General features: G+C 38.1%; 1 protein-coding gene across 1 annotated transcript in view; it reads right to left on the bottom strand.

Moving 5' to 3' along the window:
* Positions 1-5,126: 5,126 nt before the first annotated feature.
* LOC126413059 (leucine-rich repeat and death domain-containing protein 1) overlaps positions 5,127-25,048 on the bottom strand; it is a 219,069-nt gene continuing 199,147 nt past the window's right edge. Inside the window, exons 6-8 of the mRNA XM_050082959.1 lie at positions 23,784-24,008; positions 19,348-19,546; positions 5,127-6,995 (exon numbers count right to left, since the gene is read on the bottom strand). Coding sequence (XP_049938916.1) covers positions 6,862-6,995; positions 19,348-19,546; positions 23,784-24,008 — 558 coding nt within the window. The 3' untranslated portion in view covers positions 5,127-6,861. The remainder of the gene's footprint in view (positions 6,996-19,347; positions 19,547-23,783; positions 24,009-25,048) is intronic.

Below are 25,048 nucleotides of genomic sequence, written 5' to 3'. Positions count from 1 at the left end.
GGAAAATTAAAGATATGTTAACTGTGGGCAAGCAGGTAACCCCTATGTAAGGGGTTGGTCTGCTGTCCGGGCCCTGGTGCCAACGATTTACGCGTATATTTGCCTAGTGAATTGGTGGAGCTGGTGCTTCACTACTTCCACCACACTCTGGTCAGTGGCCTCTTAGGTATGAATAATACCATTGCAAATATTAAGAGGCAGCTCTTTTGTCCCAGTTTATATAAAGGCGTCCGGCACATGGTTGGTGAGTGTGAAATTTGCAAGCAAGTGAAACCAGACTCGGATCCTCCCAGGGGGCTCCTCCAATCCACTTAGAGAAAGTTACCCTATGGACAAGTGATTCATTAATCATATTGGTCCCCTACCTCACCAGGATCTGTAAGTCCTGGTGGTAGTCAATGCACTTTCGTGCTTTTCATGGCTTATTTCAACCAGTAGTGTCACAGCTATAACTACCATCTGTCACTTATCAGGAATTATTTCGATATTTGGGCCACCGAAGACCCAAGTTAGTGATAACACTCTGGCCTTTGTTTCTAAGCAGTTCAGGAGGTTTTGTTTTGAACAGGCCATTTAGCATATTTAATGGTTCTACTTGTCAGGGCAAAATCGCCAATAGTATTTTCATAATTTAGCTTGTGACATCACTCTGCAGTTTGGTCTGGCCCTCTGAAGAGTTTAAAGTCCCACATATTTTCTTACTGCCTTGCTGAGGTTGCCTTGCAACAGTTGTTGATTTGTCTCTTGTCTACCCCACCACACTGCTGTTTGGTGTGGTGCAGTATAGTCGAAGTGTTCAGTAGTACCGCATCTACTCCCTCGCCCCTTTTAAGATTTGTGAGCTGTGTCCACATTGTCATATAATCCCAGTGGGGGAAACTGCCTAAGAAAAGCACTCCCTTAAAGATAAAGTGTGATGCTGTTACCCGTAGTTTAACTGAAATTGTGGTGATAAAATGTAAATTTATCTGTTTCATTATGAGAAAATGTGAACTCCCATGTATTCCACTCTCTTGAGCATTCACTTAAACCTCTCCTTAAGGAATGCAGTTAAAACTTGTATTCATTCAAACCATGACCATGAAGAAAATTTACTTCCTTATATATGTCAGTAGCATAAAAATATGCACTGTCACTTATTCTACTATTTTAAACAATCACTTAAACTGTTTTCGGCATAATGCAGGCTTTAATACTGCAAAAAGTAATTGTTCTTGTAAAATAAACCAATGTCTGTGCAATGTGATGTATAAATGTTAATGTACTATTGTAATTGCATCAATTGACTTGTCCTATGTTACGTGTACACTGGCTGTGTAATATGTAATCAACAGGACCAAATAAATAAATTTAAAAAATACAAAAAAGTATGCAAATTTTGTAAGTTGGTTGCACCCTGTTAATGTTTTGCACATCGTGGAAAATTTTTTCCGTGCCGCAAGTGATCCTGAAGGAGAGCACGGTGCACAACAGTGCATGACCGTGACGAAATCAAAAGATCTGAATTGTATTTTTTATTTTTAACTGATGTAACCACTGAGATAAAGAGTTGATTTGTGTGTTTTTTATTTAGTTTGAAAGGAAAAGATTACATACCTAGTTAATTATAACTTCTATGCTTAATTATTTGTCATCATTCGTTGCTTGTAGCACGACACTCAGGTAGTGTCCACGATTGAACTTTACAGGTACTGTTAAGAGTTTGTAGTAAGGGAAAGATTGACTGTGGAGTTTTTCAGTTGGATGCTTATGTAGGGAGGATTATGGTGTAGAGTATTTAAAAAGAAGGAAAATATTTTGTGATATGGTGCCCATTGTAGATACTACGGGGTTTGAGTGTACATTGATAGTAATCAGATTTTATTGCATTTAAGTTGTTTTGATTAAAAATTTTACCATCAATATTTTATTGCCTTTAGAGGTCACAGGTGATATCTATGAAAATTTTGGTATTGTCATGTGGTGTTAGAATCTTTTATTTAACCTTGCATTTTTTTCCTTAGCTTAAATAGGGGTTTTGAGTTTCAAACATTGTAATCTGATTCTGAGAGTTGTTCTTCAATCTGTTAAAATACTACTTCAGGAATTTTCATTAACAAACTATATTGAAGATCTTGTTGTTCATGACAGTAAATGTTCGCTTACTGTTTTAAATTCAAGTTAATAAAGTTGTAAAATTTTAAAGGTAAGAAAAAAGGCTTTTATTAGAGAAACGGTGCCTGCCTGTACTCCCCACAACTTCCATGTATTCAAAGCATTGGACTTCAGGCATTTTCTGATGTTTTCGCTGGTATCTATCCCAGCAGGACCATATCACTCACATCAAAACCCAGGAAACCAACAGACTAATAAACAACATATTGGAGTTGAGATATTAGCCCTGTGGTTTCTTTCTTAGCCAAAATGGATGACTGTCTTGGCAGAACAAAGTGTATACATTGCTACATACCTAAAGGATCTGATATTACATTACATTCAGAAAATCTTTTTTGTGTTGCTTTACATCTTCTTTCTCTTCCACAATAAACTAAATGAATTTTAATTACTGTACCTGTTGCTGATATTTCACTTGCAGACCTTTCCCACTTTTTATCTTGAGCATTACTGTTGCTGTTTTCAGTACTGCCGTGATAATATACACATGGATATTTCTTTGTTCTTGGATTTGGTGTGCAAGATGTATGAGACAGGCAAAATACACTCAGACTTCAAGAAGAATGTAATAATTTCATTTCCAAAGAAGGTAGTTGCTGACAGGTGTGAAAATTACCTAACAGTTTAATAAGACATTGTTGCAAGATACTAACATGAATTCTTTACAGAAGAATGGAAAAAAACTGATAGAAGCCAGCCTCCAGGAAGATCAGTTTGCATTCTGGGGAAATACAGGAACACTGAGGCAATACTGATCCTATGGCTTATCTTAGAAGCTAGGTTAAGAAAAGTCAAACCCACATTTATAGGGTTTTTAGGCTTAGAGAAAGCTTTTGACAGTTTGACTGGAATACTCTTTTTCAGATTCTAAAGGTAGCAGGGGTAAAATACAGAGTGTGAAGGTTGCAGGGGTAAAATACAGAGAGTGAAAGTCTATTTACAACTTGTACAGAAACCAGATGGCAGCAATGAGAGTTAAGGGGCAGTGATTGAGAAGGGAGTGAGACAGGTTTGTAGCCTATACCTGATGTTATTCAATCTGTACACTGAATGAGCAGTAAAGGACACCAAAGAAAAATTTGGAGTAAGAATCAAAGCTCAGAGAAAAGAAATAAAAACTTTGAGGTTTGCCAATGACATGGTAATTCTGTCAGAGACAGCAGAGGACTTGGTAGAGCAGCTGAACACAATGGACAGTGTCTTGAAAGGAGGATGCAAGATTAACATCAACAAAAGAAAAACAAGCATAGTGGAAAGTAGTCAAAATAAATCAGGTAATGATCAGGGAATACATTAGGAAATGAGACACTTTAAGTACTAGATAAGTTTTGCTATTTGGGCAGCAAAATAATTGATGATGGCCAAAGTAGAGAGGATATAAAATGTAGGGTGGTGATTGGAAGAAAAGTATTTCTGAAGAGGAGAAACCTGTTAATGCAGAACATAGATTGAAGAGTTGAAAAGTCTTTTCTGAAAGTATTTGTCTCCAGTGTAACCATGTACGGAAGTGAAACATGGACAATACACTGTTTAGACTGCCACAGAAGAATGTTGAACATTAGATGGGTAGATCACATAACTAATGAGCAGATACTGAACAGAATTGTGTAGACAAGAAGTTTGTGTCAAGGAAGTGAGGAGATGGTGAGGGGGGAGGGGAGAGGGTGTAAAAATTCATAGAGGGAGACCAAGAGATGAATATAGCAAGCAGATTCAGAAAGATGTAGGTAGCAATAGTTATGCAGAGATGAAGAAGCTCACACAGTGTAGAGTAGCATGGAGAGCTGTGTCAAACCAGTCTTTTGGCTGAAGACCCCAGAAACTACATTCCTCCACATCGCCAACAAAATTGATATTGAATTCAAGATCATCTCTCACTTTCCTGCATACAGAGAGAATCATACAACCAAAGTAAAAACTTCTGTAAACTGTTACTATCATAAATGTGGCATGTAGCAAAAGTGGAGAAAGCCACAGTCATCGGACATTGTTGTGGCATGCCATATGACTCTGTCGTGTTGTGTCAATCGGGTAGGTGCTGCTCAATTAGACTGTGTTTGTTCCATCTGCAGCTGCAAGTGAGATGCAAGCCTTGTGTCATACCATGTGCCCGCTTACTTACCACATCACTCTGGTGGACATTTTGCCTTATATGTATAAAGAGTATTACACAACAGCAACTAGAACTCTATAGGTATGCTTATCTCTGTCAGTCTCTATCTGCTGCAGCATGAATCTCTTAAACATGGAGTATATTCCTGATTGAATGTTGCAATTTAAATTTGTGTGTGTAGAATACCTGATGCACAATCTACTTACATGGGTAAGTGGCCCAATAAAAATACAATATAATACAACAGATACTGCCTTAGCAATAGAGATAGCAGCAATTATTTCTTATAAGTGAGGAAGCAGCAATTCTTGTCAACATAGTGGTTTTCCTGTTCAGTTTACTTAATTAATCTTAGCTTCATTAGGCACAAACAGTTTAATAACAGTTTATTATTAATAAAGTTTCCAACAGCTGCTTCTCTCTGTTACTTAATACTTTGATTCATTGCATGGCTCTAAGGGCTCCCCTTAATGATGAGTTCTAGTTGTATGGATTATCATGAGCAAAAGAATGAATATGTTGAGTTCAACTGAGACAGTTAATACTGAACTAATGCATGTAAGTATGTCTTTACAATTGTTCTTTGGTGAATAAATCAAGCAATATGTGACTATGACTATAGTGTAGTATCAGATAATTCAATTCTGCTAACATATTATTTGTAAACAGTGTCTTAAAAGTCATGCTTCCTTTCTTCTGTCTGCCCATTTTCTGCTATAGCAAAAAGATACAGTTCACTGGTTTACACAATGAATCCAAGAGAGAGAGAGAAAGAGAAAAAGAGAGAGATTGTACCAACATTTAGTAACCATTGGTGAATCAATCCATCACTTTCGCTGTCAATAAGTAGTGTACATCATGGTATTCAGTGCTATACTTTATTACTTAAATAACTTAAAATAAAGTACAAAACTTTTTGTACAACTGACTCCATGTGAAAAAAAATCACTTGAATGTGGCTATATGTTTATTGTATTTAATTATGTATAAATATTAGGTAAGGAGACCTTTGTTAGGCAAACAATATCAGTCACTACATTCACAAAAAAATGTATCATATTTTCACAGTATTGAAGCAGTGTCTTACACACTTTCACACTAAAAGGGAGATTATTAACTGAGTGGCTAATCTACTTATGTTTTCAAGTTTTCTAGGGTGTTCTGTGAAACCCAGAATAAACGAGAGCATTCGTATTCCTGTTCTGTACCTCTTAAATACTATGTCAATGACTGTTTCTCTTGAATATGAAAAGGAACAATGTTCTCTTTCCCATTATTCTCACTCTGTTAGAATATTATCAAAACTTACCATCTAAAAACAAATGATGTATACTGGAGTTTAAGTATAATAAGTGGGTCACATGGTTCTTCAATGCTACAAAATCATTCTACTTTTGATAATCCCTTGGCAAGAGAGTGGGTATTGTTTTACTTCCATCAGTGTTAATAATTTACTTTAAGAAAGAATAATAATGATGTTTTTTCTACTTTCTCAAATTTAGACATACTCTTGATACTTAAGAAAATGTAATTGTGGGAAGCATTTCCTAATGTGTTCAATAATATGTGTTCTCAGTAGCAAAAATTCATTTTCTAGTGCTTCCAGATTCAGCTGTAATTACTAATAACTGAATCAAACATTTGAAAAACACTTTTTCTGGCAAGGTAAGTAAATCACAGAAATATCATACCAATAGAATTATGAAATTATTTTAGCATAAGATTTCTTTTAAGAAAGTGATACTGTTACAAAAAACAAAGACCCCATTCTTGAACAGAAGACCACATGCCAATGTGCTCAACTTGATAACACATTTCAAATCAGTTTTATTAATTATAATTGCACTATGAGATATGTGTGTTATAAAGCATGCATGTTGCTTCATTCTGAAACTCACACAATTCTCCAAGTCAATCTATAAACAAAATTTTAAAGAATTAAAGGCATGTGCACCACAAAATTATTCAGTCTGTTTCATTCATAAAATCATACAGTTTTTGATAATCAGTCCATCAAAAAGAAAAGCCATTTTCTGTATGAATCCAGTCCTTTTCTTCTGTCAAGTGAAAAAGAGAAAGAACATTGTCAGTTTTTAATTACAGCATCTCTGGAGAAATAAAGTTGAGATTCATAGCACCACACAATGTTATTTACACACAACAACTAAAAAATATATTTTTCTTTCTTTATTTTACATTGTACAAAAAAAGTAAAACAAAAAACAAACAAAAAAAAAAAAAAAATAGGAAACGAAATGTGAATCAATGAAATACTTTTCCATAAATATCATAGCACTTTCCAATAACTTTTTGATTGGAAACTTTCACTTGCTGAGCTGATTATTGTTCAAGTTCCAGCTGTTACGCCACATGATTTGTACTTATATGTATGTGTGGACATTGTTTCGTATCATATGTCAGACATCTGCACACAACATTGCTTACAGTCCTTTAGACCCCACAGCACACTAGTTCTTTTCACTGCACGTCAGATACCCCATCAGAGTCACTTAACATATTAATCTGTCTATGATGGTATCATGAGTTTCAGAATGAAGGATTGTGACTAAATGTAAAACTCAAATGGCCACTTTTTATTCAATTATGGTTACTGCAACTGTAGTTAAGTTTGTTGTGGTACACTCAAGAACACCATGAATTTTGGCATAATGGGCTTCTATGGCAGCAACAGCCTGTTCCAGCTCTGAACCACATACAATAGGATTCCCTAAAACAAAATTGACATATGAGGAAAAATTCAAGTTGATCTTATATTTTTAGTTTTTATAGACAAGAGATGTAAGAATAATGTGACATGAAATTAGGAACTTAACAGAGATTTTTAACTTTATCCTTCCATGCTAACAATAATCTTCTCATGTACAAAAATGTGTAAATCTGTTTCTTAAATGCAGAAATTTTCTTAAACATAATACAAAAATTCTTGAATGTAGAAATACATGCACAGCAATTGAAGAGCAAACAAAGTAAGCCTAGTAAAATATTCATTAAAGCTGACATGCTGATTACTTTCTTATGACATAATACAGTATGAAATTATTTGATGATAATTAAAACAAGAATGAGACATTAAAATGAGTTCCATCAATTACAACAGTGATATAATTGTAAATACTTCCACATAAAGCTACAGGTGACAAAATGAATGCACCTCATGATTAATTTAGCATTAAAATTACCTCACTATTTCTTTTAAATGCCTACAGAGAACCACTGTTGATTCTTGCTGTATGAACTACTATATGACTAGGCAGACATTTGAGACAGGATAATTAGAGCAAGACAAAGTAAGTTGTAGGGAAAAAAGGCATATCAAAATGTAATCATATCCTTTTCGTGGATTCATAAAAATGTCTGTAGACATCAGCTCCTTTAATGTAAGGAAAAAGTGCCAATTGTATTGCCTACTAACAACAGGATCCCCATTCAGGATAAAATATTGAAGTAAAAGTCAACATGCATTAGAAAATATAAATTTGCATGGAACAAACACGTGAATCAGTGAACAAGTAAAATTCACATAAAAATAACATGAACAGAACAATCAACAGGATGAAACAGACTAAATAATGTTCTTCAGTTGTTAATTGTTAGCATACGAACTTCAAATTTCTCCTACTCAAAAAATAAAGTTCAGCATATCTGATCTCTGTCAATCCTCCCCAAACTCTGCAACCCCACCCCCTCCTCTCTCTCTCTCTCTCTCTCTCTCTCTCTCTCTCTCTCTCTCTCTTTCTCTCACTCTCACACAGACACACACACACACACACACACACACACACACACACACACACACACACACACACTGTCTCTCTCCCCATCCCCACTCCTCATCTGCCTGTCTGGCTAATCCTCTTATCAATCTTTCTCCTCTTCCTACACACCCCTCTCCCCTACACACACACACACACACACACACACACACACACACACACACCTACATTATTTTGGATGGACTAACACTGTATTTTTTCAGATGGAGTGGTTGTGGTGGAGGTAGTGTCGGATGGGTTGTGTAGAGGGAGAGGGAGGCATGGAGGGGGAGGCAGAAGGCAGGGAGAGAGACAGGTATGAGTGGCTAGTGTCTCTCAGGGAGGGAGCCAGTTTGCCAGCTAGGAATTTGAGAGGGAGGGGTGGTAAGTACATGGGCTCAAAACATAACACATAATTGTAAGGGCTGGTGGGGAGTGGTGCACACTGAAAGTGGTGCTGGCAAATGAGCTGGGGTGGATGACAGGACAGTAGAAGGGAAAACTATTTGGTGAAGGGTGCAGGATCAGTGTTACCTGATGTTGAGGTCAGGACAATTATGGGTGCGGTCAACCCTGTTCTTGGCAACAGGTTAACAGTGACCGTCCATCCTGGTGGCAGAGTTGGATTGTATATGACATGGCTGCTTTCACAAGAGGCCCAGTCTCTGATCAGGTAGGATAACCCTGAGACAGGTCTGGAGTTTGAGGTGCTGGGTAGGTGGCTTGCACAGGTCTTGCAACTTGATCTGTCACAGTGATATGATCCCTGTGGTCAGGGGTGGGATTGGAAGCAGCATAAGGATGGACTAGGACATTGTGTAGGCTGGGTAAGTGACAGAATACCACTTTAGGAGGGGTAGGAAGGATCTTGGGTAGGATGTCGCTCATTTAAGAGCAGGATCAGAAATAATCAAAGCCCTTGTGAAGGATATCGTACCATTGTTCCAGTCCAGGGTGATACTGAATGACAAGAGGGACACTCCCCCTGGCTGGAGGTGCGTGACAACATGACACATGAAATCTGTTTGTGGACTAGGTTTAGGGCTTATTGTCTGTCTATGAAGGCCTTTGTGGGGCCTTCAGCATACTGGGCAAGGGATTTCCCATAACTGCAGATATGTCAACCACAGATGCCTAGGCTGTATGGGAGGCATTTGTTGGTGTTAAAGGATGACAGCTGTTGAAATGCAAGTATTGTTGGTGGTTGGTGGGTTTAATGTGTACAGAGGTGTCGATGGAGCCATCAGAGAGATGGAGATCAATGTTCAGGAAGAGGACACCATTACTTAACCATACATCAGAGCTGCATGCCCTCAGGAAAAATAATAGCTGTAGTTTCCCCTTACTTTCAGCCATTTCAGTAGCAGCACAGCAAGGCCATGTTGGTTGATATTACACAGCCAGATCAGACAATCATCCAGATTTTTGCCTCTGTAACTACTGAAGAGGCTGCCGCCTCTCTTCAGGAACCACTTGTTTGTCTGGCCTCTCAACAGATAACTCCCAATTGTGCTTGCACCTATGGTATGGCATTCCACCATTACGAGGTGCATGGTTCATGGGGAGAGTGGTGAAAGGGGGGGGGGGGCATATGGGCATCAGTGTGTATTGTGCATGTAAATGGTTAAGAGTTACAATTGTCTGTGACAACAGATAGAATGACCAATGACATTCATTAGTGGTATTCACGTTCAGTGTTGTTACCAGACCCATTATGGTATACAAAGGGCACGAACAACATCAGATGTTGACTGATCACTGTGAAAATCATGGAGATGCTGCATACTTGTTTGAGACAGCTTTGTAGCATCTGATGGAGTTCGAAAAGAGCCTCACTGCTTGTCTCCATTTGACCGGTTGGTCAAATCATGCAGTATCCAGATTTGTGCGGAATTTCTATCTGTCAGTGGCCCAAAAGTGGATTTAATGAGAATGTGAATGTAGGCACTCTCATTGTCAAGGTTCTGATGAAATATGTCTGACCACTAGAAGAGAGGCTTGCCGCATTATGCACTAAGCCCATCATAACCCCTCCAAATCTATGCCTATCATCTGAGAACAAGTTCTGAACTCCATGAAACATTCTGTGTCATCCCACACCATTGCTCAGAGACTAGCAACAGCTGTACTAGGGAATTAACATCCCAAGCACGGGCTGCCATCAACACCAAACAGCTGCATTTGGAGTTTAGTGCTATGACCAGGATGCATGGACTGCTGATGAACAGTGTTCAGTGATGAATCACAGTTCTGCACTACCCTGGATGGCTATGGTTGGCGAGTACAGCAGCAACCTGGGGAGAGGTCCCATTCTGTAAATGTATAACTCCCAGCATCATGTTGTGGGAAGCCATTGAGCATGACTTGCTGGTAGTGATTGAGGGAAGTTTGACTGCACACATAAACTCTGTCCCATTGCCAGTATCTATTATATCAAGGACCATTTACAATAGTTGTGGACCAGTGTGCACTAGGAGAGGATACACCAGCTTTATGACACCCTTTCCAACCAAATCAATACGTGCATCCACATCAGTGGTGGTGCTACATCATACAGATAAATGACCTCATACTTCCAAGTTCTTTTTAAATTTGAGTCAACTTCATAATGATTGAAATAATTTCACACACCCTCTCAACACATGTTAAAATTCATTTCTTTCCCTCCTCCCCTTCTAGGAGCACTCCATAATGAGACTGGCAGTGTGTACTTTTGTGTGTACTACATAAAAGTGCTTTCTGTATGTTATTTGTTGATCTACATCTACATACGCACTCCACAAGCCACTGTGTGATGCATGACTGAGGGTACCCTGTACCACTACTGGGGTACAGGATATCGTGTGAGAAAAGAGAAAGCTGTAACTAAGCGTAACCTGCACTCTTTTCAGGTCACTTGGAACTTTGTGCTGGGTGACGGATTTTTAATAAATACAAGCTAAGTAAGGGGCCAATGCTGAAGAGTATCCTTTGTAGAACTGAACTGGGATTCCATCTGGACCTGGTAACTTACTTGTTTCAACTCTTTCAGTTGTTTCTCTACACCAGATATGCTTATTACTATGTCCTTCACATGGGAGTCTGTTTGATGGTCAAATGATGGTATGTTTGTACAGTTCTCTTGCAAGAACAATCTCTTATGCATAAAATTTAAAACTTCTACTGTCATAGCAGACTGGTCAACAAGTGACCGTATAGAAGCCTTAGGCCTACTTAACCATTTTACATAGGGTCAGTATTATCTTTGGTTCTCACCTAGACTTTTTGCTGGCTGCTTTGTGCATAGATCTTTTCAAAGATGCTCGAATCTCAACTAAACTTTACCTGTCATCATTTGTTCATTCTCTTTTGAACTGAGAGTACAACATCCTTTGCCTCCTGAGCATTTTCTGAATTTCATTGTTAAGCCTTGGTGGGTCTTTTCAATCCTTAATCCACTTACTAGGTACATAGTTCTTTAGTCCATGATCTTGAATCTGTTGAAACTTTGCCCATAATTTCTCTACATCCATCTTATTGAAACTAAGTGATGTCAGTTCACTGTCTAAGTGTGATATTAACAACTACTTATGTGCTCTTTCTAGCAGAAATACTCTCCTAGACTTCTTGACTGAGTTATTAACATCTGTAACCACAGTTGCTATAATGACATCATGATCAGTCATCCCAATCTCTAAACAGGCACTGCTGATAAAGTCCAATCCATTTGTAGCTATAAGTCTATGATATTTCCATTGCATGTGGGCTGCTGAACTAGCTGTTCAAGACGGTTTTCAGAAAAGTGTTGAAAAATACTTTGCAACACAGTGTGTCTGTACCCCTGAAATGAATCCATAGATGTCCCAGTCTATATTCTTAGGTTACAGTATCCTCCAACTAGTATTGCATTATCTGGGTGTTTAAGGTGCTACAGACCATAGACTTTCTTTGAATGACTCTATAACTGTCACAATGGAATCAGGTGGCTGATAAAAACATCCAACAATTAACTTGATTATATGCAACAGATAACGGCAATCACACTCAACTTTGACCTCAACAGAGACAGTGTTTTTGTCAGTTCCAATGAACACTATCACTCCGATGGCATCTAATCTGTCTTTCTGATATATGTTCCAAGACTCACTAAATATCTCAGAGCTTTCTACTTCAGGTTTCAGCCAGCTCTCAGTCCCAAGAATAATTTGAGCATGAGAACTTAACTGAGGGGCAGTAAATTTGAGAACTTTGTTATGAATACTTTGACAATTTACTGATAAAATTTTGACAGGCAAAGTGTCTTTGCTCTGAAAACAGTCTGACTTCCCTTTCTCGATAATGACTATGATTGTTCATCAGAGTGCCTCGAACTGCTGCCTAGCCTAAAATATTACCAAGGGCACTCCACAAGTACTCTGTTACCCAAGTAACTACTTCCTTATGTACTGCACCCATGACCAACCAAGTGGAGCCTGACGAATCCACACCCTATAATGCAGGTCTAGCAATCTGCAGTCTAGACTGCCACAGAGTCAATGAAGCCTTTGGTTGAAACCATACACTCGACTCCAAACCAAGGGACCTCAGTCTACTCTGGAAACAATGCTGAAAACTGCAAGCCATGCTAAAATCCTGTGCATGAGGCCAGCAGCTTTCACTACATCCTCTAGCCACCTGTATGAACTGAGGATGGCCTCAGAATCCATGCAACAAACGTCACTGGTTCAGACATGAGCCACAACATGCAAATGTCTGCACCTTACACACTCAGTAACTGCAGGCAAGGCCAGCTCCACATCTTAGATGAGGTTCCCAGCAGACAAACAGAATGCAGATTGTCTTTATTTCCAGCTCTGAATCCTATCTTTGTAAGGAACTTGATAATGAGCCTAGCATTGGAGCTTCCAACAATTAGCAAACCCCTGCCCACTTGTGCCTGCTTGAACTCTGCTGAAGTAATGGCCATGTGTTCACTCACAGGGCAAATAGGCAAGGCCAGTCAGTCAGTCTCTACATTGTCTCTCCATCTCGAGTGATGTGAACAGGTTGCCATCGACCATTCACTCTGCTGTGAGGGTGGATACACTGCAATGGGTACATTAGGAGATGCCTTACTAGCAGATCCCATGGGTAAAACAAGCAAACTCTGGGGTGTCCCATGAACATACCAAATTCTCCACTGCCGCTGCACCCTGAGGTAACAGCCTGAAGGTGGCTGAGCATAGCCAAAAGCACATAAAGCTGTTCACAAACTGCAGCCCACTCCTCTTGCATCTGCACACAGTATGCACACATCCTACCCATCCTAGCACCACTAATTGAGAAAGTAAACTATACAAGCCAACAGAACCTAGATATGCAGCCCGCCAGGTTAGCCGTATGGTCTAACACACTGCTTTCTGGGCAGGAAGGCATGCCAGTCCCAAGCACGAATCTACCCGGAGGATTAGTGTCAAGATCCAGTGTGCCGGCCAGTCTGTGGATGGTTTTTAAGGTGGTTTTCCAACTGCCTCGGCGAATGCAGGCTGGTTCCCCCTATTCCACCTCAGTTACACTATGTCGGTGATTGCTGCACAAACACTTTCTCCATGTATGCGTACACTATAATTATTCTACTGTGCAAACATTGGGGCTACACTCGTCTGGTGTGAGACTTTCCCGGGGGCAGTCCACTGGGGGGCCAAACCGCACAGTAACCCTGGGTTCGGCGTGGGGCGGTGGTGGGGTGAGTGGACTGCTGTAGCCTGTTGTGGGTTTGTGAGCCACTGAGGGCTGCAGTGGGGACAAAGCCTCTCCATCATTTCTAGGTCCCCAGTTCCATACAATACAATACAATACAATAGATATGCAACTTGCTATCCTCCTGATGTGTCACTAATGGGGGCTGATACATCAATGAGATGTGTGGCTGGCTGTTCAGAAGAAATGAAAAGTGCACTACAGACTGCCTGAATGTACACTTATAGTTACAAAACATGAAATTACACCTCTCAAATAGAAAAATGTGCACAAAATTTAAGAACAATGCTAGTAGTAAAATACAGGAAAAGCTAAATATGCAACTTGCTGCTCTGAAGATGTAAACAGGCGACAGATTGGGGCTTGACTGACTGGCTTACTAAATGAACAGACACTTGGCTTCAAAATAAAACAAGTGAGTAACCATTGCACTACAGACTGAATGAATTTAGACTTATAAAATATGAGATTAAACCTCCTAGACAGAAAATGATTTTACTCTCCTAACTGGTACTCCATTTCAGTATATAAGTTTTGCTAATGAATAGTAGCATGAAGACATCCAACATGTCTTTGCTGTGGGTAAATACTATGAAGGCATCAATAAAATTGCAGTATCTTTTATTGGCTGTTTGAGGTCACCATAGGTCAAACATTTTTTCACACAAATTGGCAACTGTTAGACTATGAGGTTTCCCATTCACTGATAAGAGTTTACCATGGTACTAGAACAAGACTATTTCAGATACAAAATATATTTTTGGGTGGTTACTGCAACTTTCTTCGATACACTGTATTACTACAATCTATTTCCAGTATAACATGAATGAACTACAATTAGATTTTAAGAAAAAATGGTTACTCTAATAAAGAGATAGGATGAGCGGTATAATTAAGAAGAAAGATTTCAGAACTAATAAGAACAGTAGCCACTAACAAGAAAATTTTTCCTCCTATTTATTAACAAGCTTACTGATTGCATTTGAAATGTTTTTCAAATCATAATTTTTTTTAAGTCCATTGAGAGCATAGACAATTAGTTTTATAAAACATGTATGTCACTCAATAGTCACAACTGGTGTGTACAGTGGAATCTCACTTACTGAGCACCGCCCATAATGCACAATTTGCAAAATGAGCAAAACAAATTGTACAAGAAATGACTCACTTAACAAACAATGTTTCATATAATGATTCATGACAATTTAGTGTGATTTGACCATCCGTTTGTGTGTGGTGGGCAAAACATTCAGCAGTATAAACATCTTTAATTGTCAGCAGCAACATATGAACAATGTCTTTAGTATGTACAGCAGTTTGGGTTTAGTGACCTTTCTGCTAGCACCTTAGTGCAGCTTGTGATCACACATTTTTCTAAACTTGTGATCACACATTTTTCTAAACTTGTGATCACACAGTGTTTTTTTTGTGTGCAAATTTTAATAACCTTTGTAGAAATGTTGCTGAAGATAAAGCCACAAGAAGACAACCATAAGAGAAAGAAAATGACCTTAGAAATGATATGTAAAATCATTGAAAAATCTGAATGTGGTGTGAGCGTTGCTGATTTAGCATGAACCAACAGTTGGTCTACTTCAATTATTTGTGCTCTCCTCAAGAACAAGGACAAGATTAAGGAGACAGATGCTTCAAAGGAAGTGACAAGAGCATCTAAACAACAATATCATGTATCATGTTCTGGATGATGCCGAAAGGTTGCTCCTTATATGGATAAATGAAAAGCAATTGCAAGGCAGTACTATTAATGATAACATCATTTGTGAGAAGGTGAGTATGATTTTCACTGATCTCATTTAGGAGATGCCAGGATCATCAGTTGCCAAAGAAAGGAAGCCATGGTGGTTTGAGAAGTTTAAGAGAATAACTGGCATCCACAGCATTGTGAGGCATGGCGAAGCAGCCAGCTCCAACACTAAGGCAGCAGAGAACTTCATCAGCAATTTCAAGACACACATAGGGTTATCTGCTGCAACAGGTTTTTAATTGTGATGAAACAGGTCTAGTCTGGAAAAAGATGTTGAAGTGTACCTTTATAACAGAGGAGAATACATTACCTGGTCACAAGCAATGAAAGACCATCCCACACTGCTATTCTGTGCCAATGCAAGTGGCAACTTGAAAATTAAATTGCTGCTTGTTTACCATTCAGAAACTCCATGAACCTTCAAGAAGCATAATGTCCAGAAGATCAGGTTAAATGTGATGTGGAGGTCCAACAACAAGGCTTGGGTGCCACATGATCTTTTTTTGCAATTGGATCAATGAAGTGTTTGGTCCTTCAATGAAAAAATATTTGCTTGAGATCAGTCTTCCACTCCATGTCTTGCTTGTTATGGACAACACTCCTGCCCATTCTCCAGGCCTACAAGACCACTGCCTTGAAGAATTTCAATTCAGCAAGACCCAATTTCTGCCTCCCAACAGCACTTCATAACTCCAGCAGATTATTTCTAACTTTAGGAAGCTCTACACTAAAGCACTCTTTACACATTGCTTAGAGCTGACTGAAGCTACCAATCTCACTCTCAGAGAGTTTTGGAAATATCACTTCAACATTGTTGCCTGTTTCCAGATGATCAAAAAGGTGAGGTAAGGGAAATCTCACTTCTGCTTGGAAGAAGCTTTGGCCAAAATGTGTTGTTGAATGTGACTCTGAGGCATTTGAGTCAGTACCTGTGTAGCCTGTAGTCAATGAGATTGTGTCTTTGGTCAGGAGCAGGGGACTATAAGTGGTTACCAATGATATCAATGAGCTTGTGAAAAATCACAGCCTAGAAATAATGACCGAAGAGCTAATGGAGTTGCAGTGTGTTTCACAGCAGAAAGTTGTGGAGAGGAGTTCATCAGAGGAGGAGGAGGAGGTGCTAACAGCAAAGCAGCAGTCTTCTGGAACAACAAGAGAAATGATGAAAGCTTGGGAATCAGTTACATCATGCACTGAAAATCATCACCCCAATAAAGCAGTGGCTGTGTGCACTACAAATTTATTTGATAATAATGCTGTGTCATATTTTTGCCAAGTGTTGAAGCATCAGCTGAAACAAATGACTACAGTTAGCTTCCTAGCAATAAAGAATAAGTTATGTCTCATGAATAATAAAGCACATAATACTGTATGTATAATTTTCTTTGAATAAATGGTATGAATAAGATAAAACTTTTAGTAATGGAACACATTATCGTATTTTATATTAATTTATATGAGATGAGTTGTTTTGCTTAACAAGTGTTTCAAACTGTGAGTAAGATTTTGGAATGAATTATGCTTACTTTGTAGGGTTCCACTGTATAAAATTCCTTTTAATTGGAGATAAGTAACAATATTTTGAATAAAGAAACTAACTGTTAATATCTTTTTAGCTGATCACAAAAGGAGTTGTTACATTGGAAAAACTGATAAGTCAATCACAGCATTAATATGCTTTACAGTTTACAGGTCATGAAATAATGAAAATTAGCATTTTAGCCAACACATCACATGACAGCCAACAGAATGCCCTCTTGTAAAGTAACTGTGTCCTGCTATTTGTTCCTCCAGAATAACACGACTTTGCTGAAGTACCAAATTTAAGTGTAACAATTCAAAGACATGATTATAACACAAGAATGAGTACTACTCTGCTGTTACCACAAAACATACTAGCAAAAACAAACAGTACTCATACCTACATCTCAATAAAAAAAAGTAGCAAACTGTGTGAACATGTCACAAGCATATCAATCAGATTATTTAAGGAAAAACTGCACAGCTTCTTGCAAGCAAACCCTATCATTCTTTAGAAGAATTTTTACAAATGCCAAATACAACAATTTAAATAATGTAAGTATGTATTTTGTAATACTAATAAGTAAATGGACTGATGAAGTTTACTGCACACATAAATGCTGAATGACTAATAAACAATCTGTATCTGAATCTGTGAACTGGTCATCCTGCACCACACTGTACTAGAGAAACAAAATGTACCTTTTTTGCTGCTGAACCATGCGCATGTCCCTATGACCATCATAGGTTATTTTATTTAGAGCAAAGAGATTAGGTAGACAAGTTTTGACCTGACCATCACTATATTCGGAATTGTTGTTGTTGTGGTCTTCAGTCCAGAGACTGGTTTGATTCAGCTCTCCATGCTATTCTATCCTGTGCAAGCTTCTTCATCTCCCAGTACCTACTGCAACCTACATCCTTCTGAATCTGTTTAGTGTATTCATCTCTTGGTCTCCCTCTACGATTTTTACCCTCTATGCTGCCCTCCAATACTAAATTGGTGATCTCTTGATGCCTCAGAATATGCTCTACCAACCGATCCCTTCTTCTAGTCAAGTTGTGTCACAAATTTCTCTTCTCTGTTCAATACCTCCTCATTAGTTATGTGATCTACCCATCTAATCTTCAGCATTCTTCTGTAGCACCACTTTTCAGAAGCTTCTATTCTCTTCTTGTCTAAACTATTTATCATCCACGTTTCCCTTCCATACATGGCTACACTCCATACAAATACTTTCAAAAACAAATTCCTGACACTTAAATCTATACTCAATGTTAACAAATTTCTCTTCTTCAGAAACGCTTTCCTTGCCATTGCCAGTCTACATTTTATATCCTCTCTACTTTGACCATCATCAGTTATTTTGCTCCCCAAATAACAAAACTCATTTACTACTGTAAGCATCTCATTTCCTAATCTAATTCCCACAGCGTCACCCGATTTAATTCAATTACATTCCACTGTCCTCATTTTGCTTTTGTTGATGTTCATCTTATATCCTCCTTTCAAGACACTGTCAATTCCATTCAGCTGCTCTTCCAGATTCTTTGCTGTCTCTGACAGAATTACAATGTCATCAGCAAACCTCAAAGTTTTTATTTCTTGTCCATGGATTTTAATTCTTACTCCGAATTTTTCTTTCAGATAAAAGAATTTATTTATATGAGATTTTTTGCTTCTGATTATCATTTCTGACATCTCCAAGAATACTCACCTTTCCTTCTAGGAGTCCACACAGGAAGAGACAATCCAAAATGATAAGTGGCCAAATTAATAAATTTTAATAAGCTTGGTATGGTACTAGATATTGTTTCTTATGATGTGTTGATGACTGCCTTCTTAGTAAAATATTAAATGCAGAGTCAAAGTTTGGGAAATATGAAGCAAATCATGAAGGAGAGGATATCATCATGTCAAAGATTGGTGAACTCTGCACTTTTTTAAAGGGAAAACAGAGATTTTACTGATATGATCAAAAACTTTGAAATGTGTTTAATGCTTTTATGAACTAAGGGTGAAAAAATGTTAACATATTGTGTAAATTGTCATCAGTATGAATCAAATATGATTTTCTGTAGACAATCTAAAATCAATAAATTTGCCTTGTTACCTGATACACATGTATAATGGAGCATGTATTGTTTTCTCTCTCTCTCTCTCTCTCTCTCTCTCTCTCTCTCTCTCTCTCTCTCTCTTTCTCTCTCCCTCTCTTACACACACACACACACACACACACACACACACACACACACACACACATACAAAATCTTGTATATATAATTAAAAGGTTTCTTCTTACCATCAACATATATCCTAAGGGTGTCATAAACACCAAACCTTCGACACCTAGTGTGTGCTATAAGATCCTGGCCGACGGTTTGAATCTGGTTGTGTGATAAATCAGCCCAACACAGAACTGGAAGTCCATGGAAGTCTTTTTCTAGGGCCGTTAGTAAGTTATTTGAAACATACAGAAACTCCAAAGCTGGAAGAACAGTCTGAAATAATAGGAATTTGCATTTAATAAAATATTATAAATAATGTATGATCTTTACAATCACAATGATGATAAACATCACATCTATAATTTTTACAATAGAAACTATCATATCTAACAAAAAAAAGTTGAAATGTTCCAAGCTGAGAAAGTGTAAATGACTTTTTTTCCCATGACATCATTCTTGAGACCATGGCAGATGAACACTCAGGATCTTTATTGACTATTCATAAATGAATTAGTCATGTAACTTTGTTTTAGGTCTTCAGTCCAAGGACTGGTTCCTTACAGCTTTCACTGTTAGTCTACCCTGTGCTTGCACCTTCATCTCCCCTGAAACAAGCTGCGTCACACCTGTTGTAGGTGGTCCTTGATGTCCTGAATACTGGAACTGAGGTGGAGTTGACATCCAAGCTGGTCCCACACATGTTCTATCAGTGACAGACCTGGGAAACTTCCTTGCCATGGGAGGGCCTCACCTTCATGCAGATGATTCATAGAGCCATGTGCCCTGGGTGTACAAGCATTGTCCTATTGAAAAATGGAACGATGATACTGTCACATAAGAGGTAACACACGAGCATGCAAGATGTCCACGATGTGCTGTTGTGCCTTCATAGTTCCCTCAATCATTAGCAGCCATGACCTGAAGTCATACTCGATAGTTTCTCAACCATGATGCCAGGAGTAACATGGCTGTGCCCTTCCAAAGCTCTGGATGAATGGAACCTCTCAACAGATCACCACCATACTCACTGATGCTGGTCATCTGAGATCCAATATGGTGCACAAATGTGATTCTTCACTGGGCACAATCTACATCCACATCTATACTCTGCACAGCAGAGGGTATGTCCCAATGTACCAGTTATTAGGGTTTCTTCCTATTCTATTTGTGTCTGGAGCACAGGAAGAATGATTGTTTGAATGCCTCAGCATAAGCAGTAACTATTCTAATCATATCCTTGTGATCCCTGTGTGAGCAATATGTCATTGAAACTTTGTTAATAGACTTTTTTGGGATAGTTTACATCTATCTCCAAGAGTCTTCCAGTTCAATTCCTTCAGTATCTCTTTGACACTCTCCCATGGATAAAAAAACCTGTGACCATTAGTGCTGTGCTTCTCTGTATATGTTCAATATGCCCTGTTAGTCCTGTTTGGTAGGGGTTCCACACACCTGAGCAATATTCCAGAACCAGTCGCACACATGATTTGAAATCTTATCAAGATATTTATGCAACTGCTTTCAGATAGTACTTCATTGTAAGTAACTGCATCACCTGCAAGGTCAGAACAGCAGGGGTCCCAATACACTTCCCTGGGGCACCCTTCCAGTAACTTCTACATCTGATGATGATTCTCCATCCAAAAAAACATGCTGCGTCCACCTACCAAAAAGTCTTCAATCCATTCACAAATTTCATTTCATACCCCATATGATCATACTTTTGATAATAAGCATAGATGTGGAACTGAACCAATTGCTTTTCAGGAATCGAGAAATACTGCTCCTACCTAACTTCCTTCATACAAAGTTTTCGCTATGTCATGTGAGAAAAGTGCAAGTTAGGTTTCACACAATCAATGTTTTAAGAATCCCTGTTAGGTGCCTAGAGAGGAGGTCATTCTGTTCCAGATACCTCATTATGTTTGAGCTCAAAATATGTTCTAAGATTCTACAACAAATCAATGTCAAGGATATTGGACAGTTGTTTTGTGGATTACTTCTGTTACCCTTCTTGTAGACAGGTGTGACCTGTGCTTTTTTTAAGAACTGCTTGTGGTTTTTTGTTCAAGGAATCTATGACAGATTATAGTCAGAAGAGGGGCTAACTCAGCTGTATATTCAGTATAGACTCTGACAGGGATTCTGTCAGGCCCTGGATCTCTGTTCAGTTTTAACAATTCCAGCTGTTTCTCAATACCCCTGACACCAATACTTATTTCATTCATCTTTTCAGTAGTATGAGGATTAAACTGGAACAATTCTCCTGGGTTTTCCTTTGTAAAGGAACATTTGCAAATGGAGTTAAGCATTTCAGCCTTTGCTTTGCTACCTTGAGTTTCAATTTCAGTTTCTGTCTCATTCCCTATGCTCTGTTTTATACCTATTATGCAGTAATCTCTGTTTCTTTAGAAATTTCTTTACAGTGACTGTATACTATGGAGGCTCCCTCCCATCATGAGCTGTTCTACTGTGTACTTACCTATCCAATGCATGGTCAACTAACTTGAGCCATATTTCCTCTATGTGCTCCTGCCCTGTGCTGAAAGTCTCAAGTTCCTCACTGTGATATGACACTAGTGATTTTTTTATCTAGTCTTCTGAAATGTATATATTTCTGCTTGTTTTAGTTGTCCTTTGTACTCTGGTAATCACTGTTGCCACAACTATGTCATGGTCACTGATAGCAGTTTTGATGTGGACATCCTCAAAGAGGTCAGGTCTATTTGTTGCTATTAGATCCAGTATCTTCCCATCATGAGTAGGGATCTTAACTATCCATTCTAGATAGTTTTCAGAGAAGGCATTTACTAATGTTTCACAGGATGTCAGCAAGCCCAACACTAACAAAACTGTAATTTTCCCAATTAAGTTCTGGGTGATTAAAGTCTCCACTGATGATTACAGTATAACTGGGGGACTTCATACAAGTGAACTGAGGTTTTCTTTAAAGTTTTTGGTTACATCAGGAGATGAGTCCTGTGGATGATAGGAGGACCCAATTATCATTTTATTCCCACCCTTGATACTGAGTCTTGCTCAAACAATCTCACATTTAGCTTCAATTTCTTTCTCGTTGGTTTTGAGTTCCCAGTCTGCTGCGACCAGTATACCTCCTTCATTTCCCATTTGCCTATCCTTTCAGTATATACTTAAATTTCACCCAAAAATCTTGCTGCTATCAATTTCACGTTTCAACCAGTCATCAATAGTCAATGCTGCCCAGTCATGGCACCAATCAAAACACAGCCTTTTGTGTTGTGGTGTTAATAGCAGCCTACACATGGGCTGGTAATTCCCTAATCAGCTGCTGCTACTCTCTGACTAATGGTATGAGATTACATGGAGTATTGCAGGAACTCCATAACTTGTTCTCAGACAACAGACACAGATATGAAGATGTTAAGAATGTGCTTGGCACACAATGTAGCAATCCTCTCTTGTGGTGATCAGATGTAGTTGACCAGAATCTGAATGACAAGTATGCCTGTCCCCACATTCCAACGCAGTCTGACATTGGGCCACTGTCACAGAAAAATGTATCAAAAATATGGATACTGCCTGATTTGACCAGTCAACCAACTAGACACCCACTATGACAGTCCTTTTGGGTCTATCAAGTGCTGATAATACTATCTTACATGAGTATGTGGCAGCTTCATGTCCCTCACAGTGATCACTCAACATATGATGGTGTTCATGCCCCTAATGTGACCTACCAGACCCAGTAACAACGTTAAACATGAACAACTGTTATGCACTACGGTGGCTGTTCTACCTGGTGCTGGGCATTCCTTTAATGTGCCAAAGGTATGAACATGTATGAAGCTAATTTTATATCTAACCATGTCTTTGGGGTGCTTCACTTTTTTGTCAGGCAGTGTAGATGCAATCATGCTTCCTAAGACCACTGTAAGTTAAAGATAATGAATAATGCAGGAGATCAGGCGATTAGATTATGGTATGCTAGAAAGATTTGTCGATCATAAGGCTACTGGTAAACAAGCAGGAAAATTATAGAACAAGAAAAATTATAAAATTTTAAATTGTGTAATAGAAACAAAACTATGTCATGCACACAGAAAATTAGGTAATAAAACAAATGCATAAGAATCATATGGAACAGTATTATCTTACCTTTTACCTGTATCAGGTTACAGTTCATTAAAAGAAAACTCTTTAATGACGTCTTCTGCAGACCCCTTGCGTAGGTCTCAAACAGAAGCCTGACAAAGCTTTATAACTAAAATATAGTGCAGTAATTATATTTACAAAAAAGGAATTTTTATTACTTATTAAACTAATTTAACAGTAGCTTTAGAGTAGATCTATCTTGTTATCTATCTCTCTACTACAAGTAGTACCAAATCAGAGATCTGATGATAAATATTAACACTCTGTTATCCCGCCCCCCCCCCCCACTTCTTCTTCATATTCCCCTTGTCAACCCATGGCTGTATTTATAAATCATAGACTATACATATATATTCTCAGTAAAAGTAGGACATACCTTAGATGTTTCTTCTAAAGTAGTGAGTCGATTGAATGAGATATCCAATACTTTCAGTTCATCCAGGTTGATAAGATCATCAGGAGAAATGGTTTCAATTAAATTATGGCTTATATTTAATTTCTGTAGGCCATGAAGCCCCATCAGGGATCCATCCAGCGCTGTGAGTAGATTGTATTCTAACCTAAGTTCAGCTACTCTTGTTTCCAGCTCCACAAGGTTTTGCTGTAATTGTTATTTAGTTAAATAATATATTGCAGACAGTATATTGAATGGACAGTGAAATTAAAGATCTCATCTTATTTGAATATATTACAGTTGCTTTTTATTGTGCTTGGGCCAATACTATTTATACTCTACGTAAATGACTTCCCTAACTATATAAATCAGAAACTTATAATGTATGCTGATGACACAACAATCATTTGCACAGCTGACACAAAGGAGGAGCTTGAGAAGGAAGCACTCCTGACTATTGAAAATGCAAATAAATATTTAACACAAAACAACCTGTTTATGAATCAGTCTAAAACAATGAATGTAGTATTTCAGACCAAGCATAGTGAAAATTATAATATAAATGTTAATATAAATGGAAACACTATTAAAGAAGTAACCAGCACAAATTTTCTAGGAACTATAATAGACAAACATTTGGCATGGGGGGAGCACATAGATGCACTGTGTAAAAAGATAAACAAACAGATCTTCATCATGCATAAAACAGCTAAGACTGTGGATGATAAAGTCCTCAGATCAATGTATTATGGACTTGTCTTCCCACATTTGTCTTATTCGGTTCATATATGGGGAAATGCACAAGCTGGCTACCTAAAAAGAATATTCACAATTCAGAAAAGGGCAGTGAGATGCATTGCAAAAATACCACCAAGACAGACCTGTAGGCAAGCTTTTGTACACTGTAATATTATGACAGTATATTCACTGTATATATACCAAAGCATAATGGTGGTAAGGTCAAGTGATAAACACCTCCTAAATAAAGATGTACACAAACACGGTACAAGAGGAAATGAAAATTACTACATGATAAACAGAAATCTAAAACTGTCTATGACTGCCCCAGAAGAAGCAGGCAAAAGGTTTTTTAATAAACTCCCCAAAATCATTAAAAAAGAAACAGATCTAAAATGTTTTAAAAATCATTTGAAACTATATCTCACAGAGAAATGTATATACAGTTTGAGTGAATACTAAGATGTGTTTAAACATATCATTACTGAAATGTACCTGTAAAAATTATC

This window comes from Schistocerca serialis, chromosome 1 (assembly GCF_023864345.2).
Source record: "Schistocerca serialis cubense isolate TAMUIC-IGC-003099 chromosome 1, iqSchSeri2.2, whole genome shotgun sequence".
Classification (NCBI taxonomy): Eukaryota; Metazoa; Arthropoda; class Insecta; order Orthoptera; family Acrididae; genus Schistocerca; species Schistocerca serialis.
This window is presented reverse-complemented; position numbering and strand designations above follow the sequence as displayed.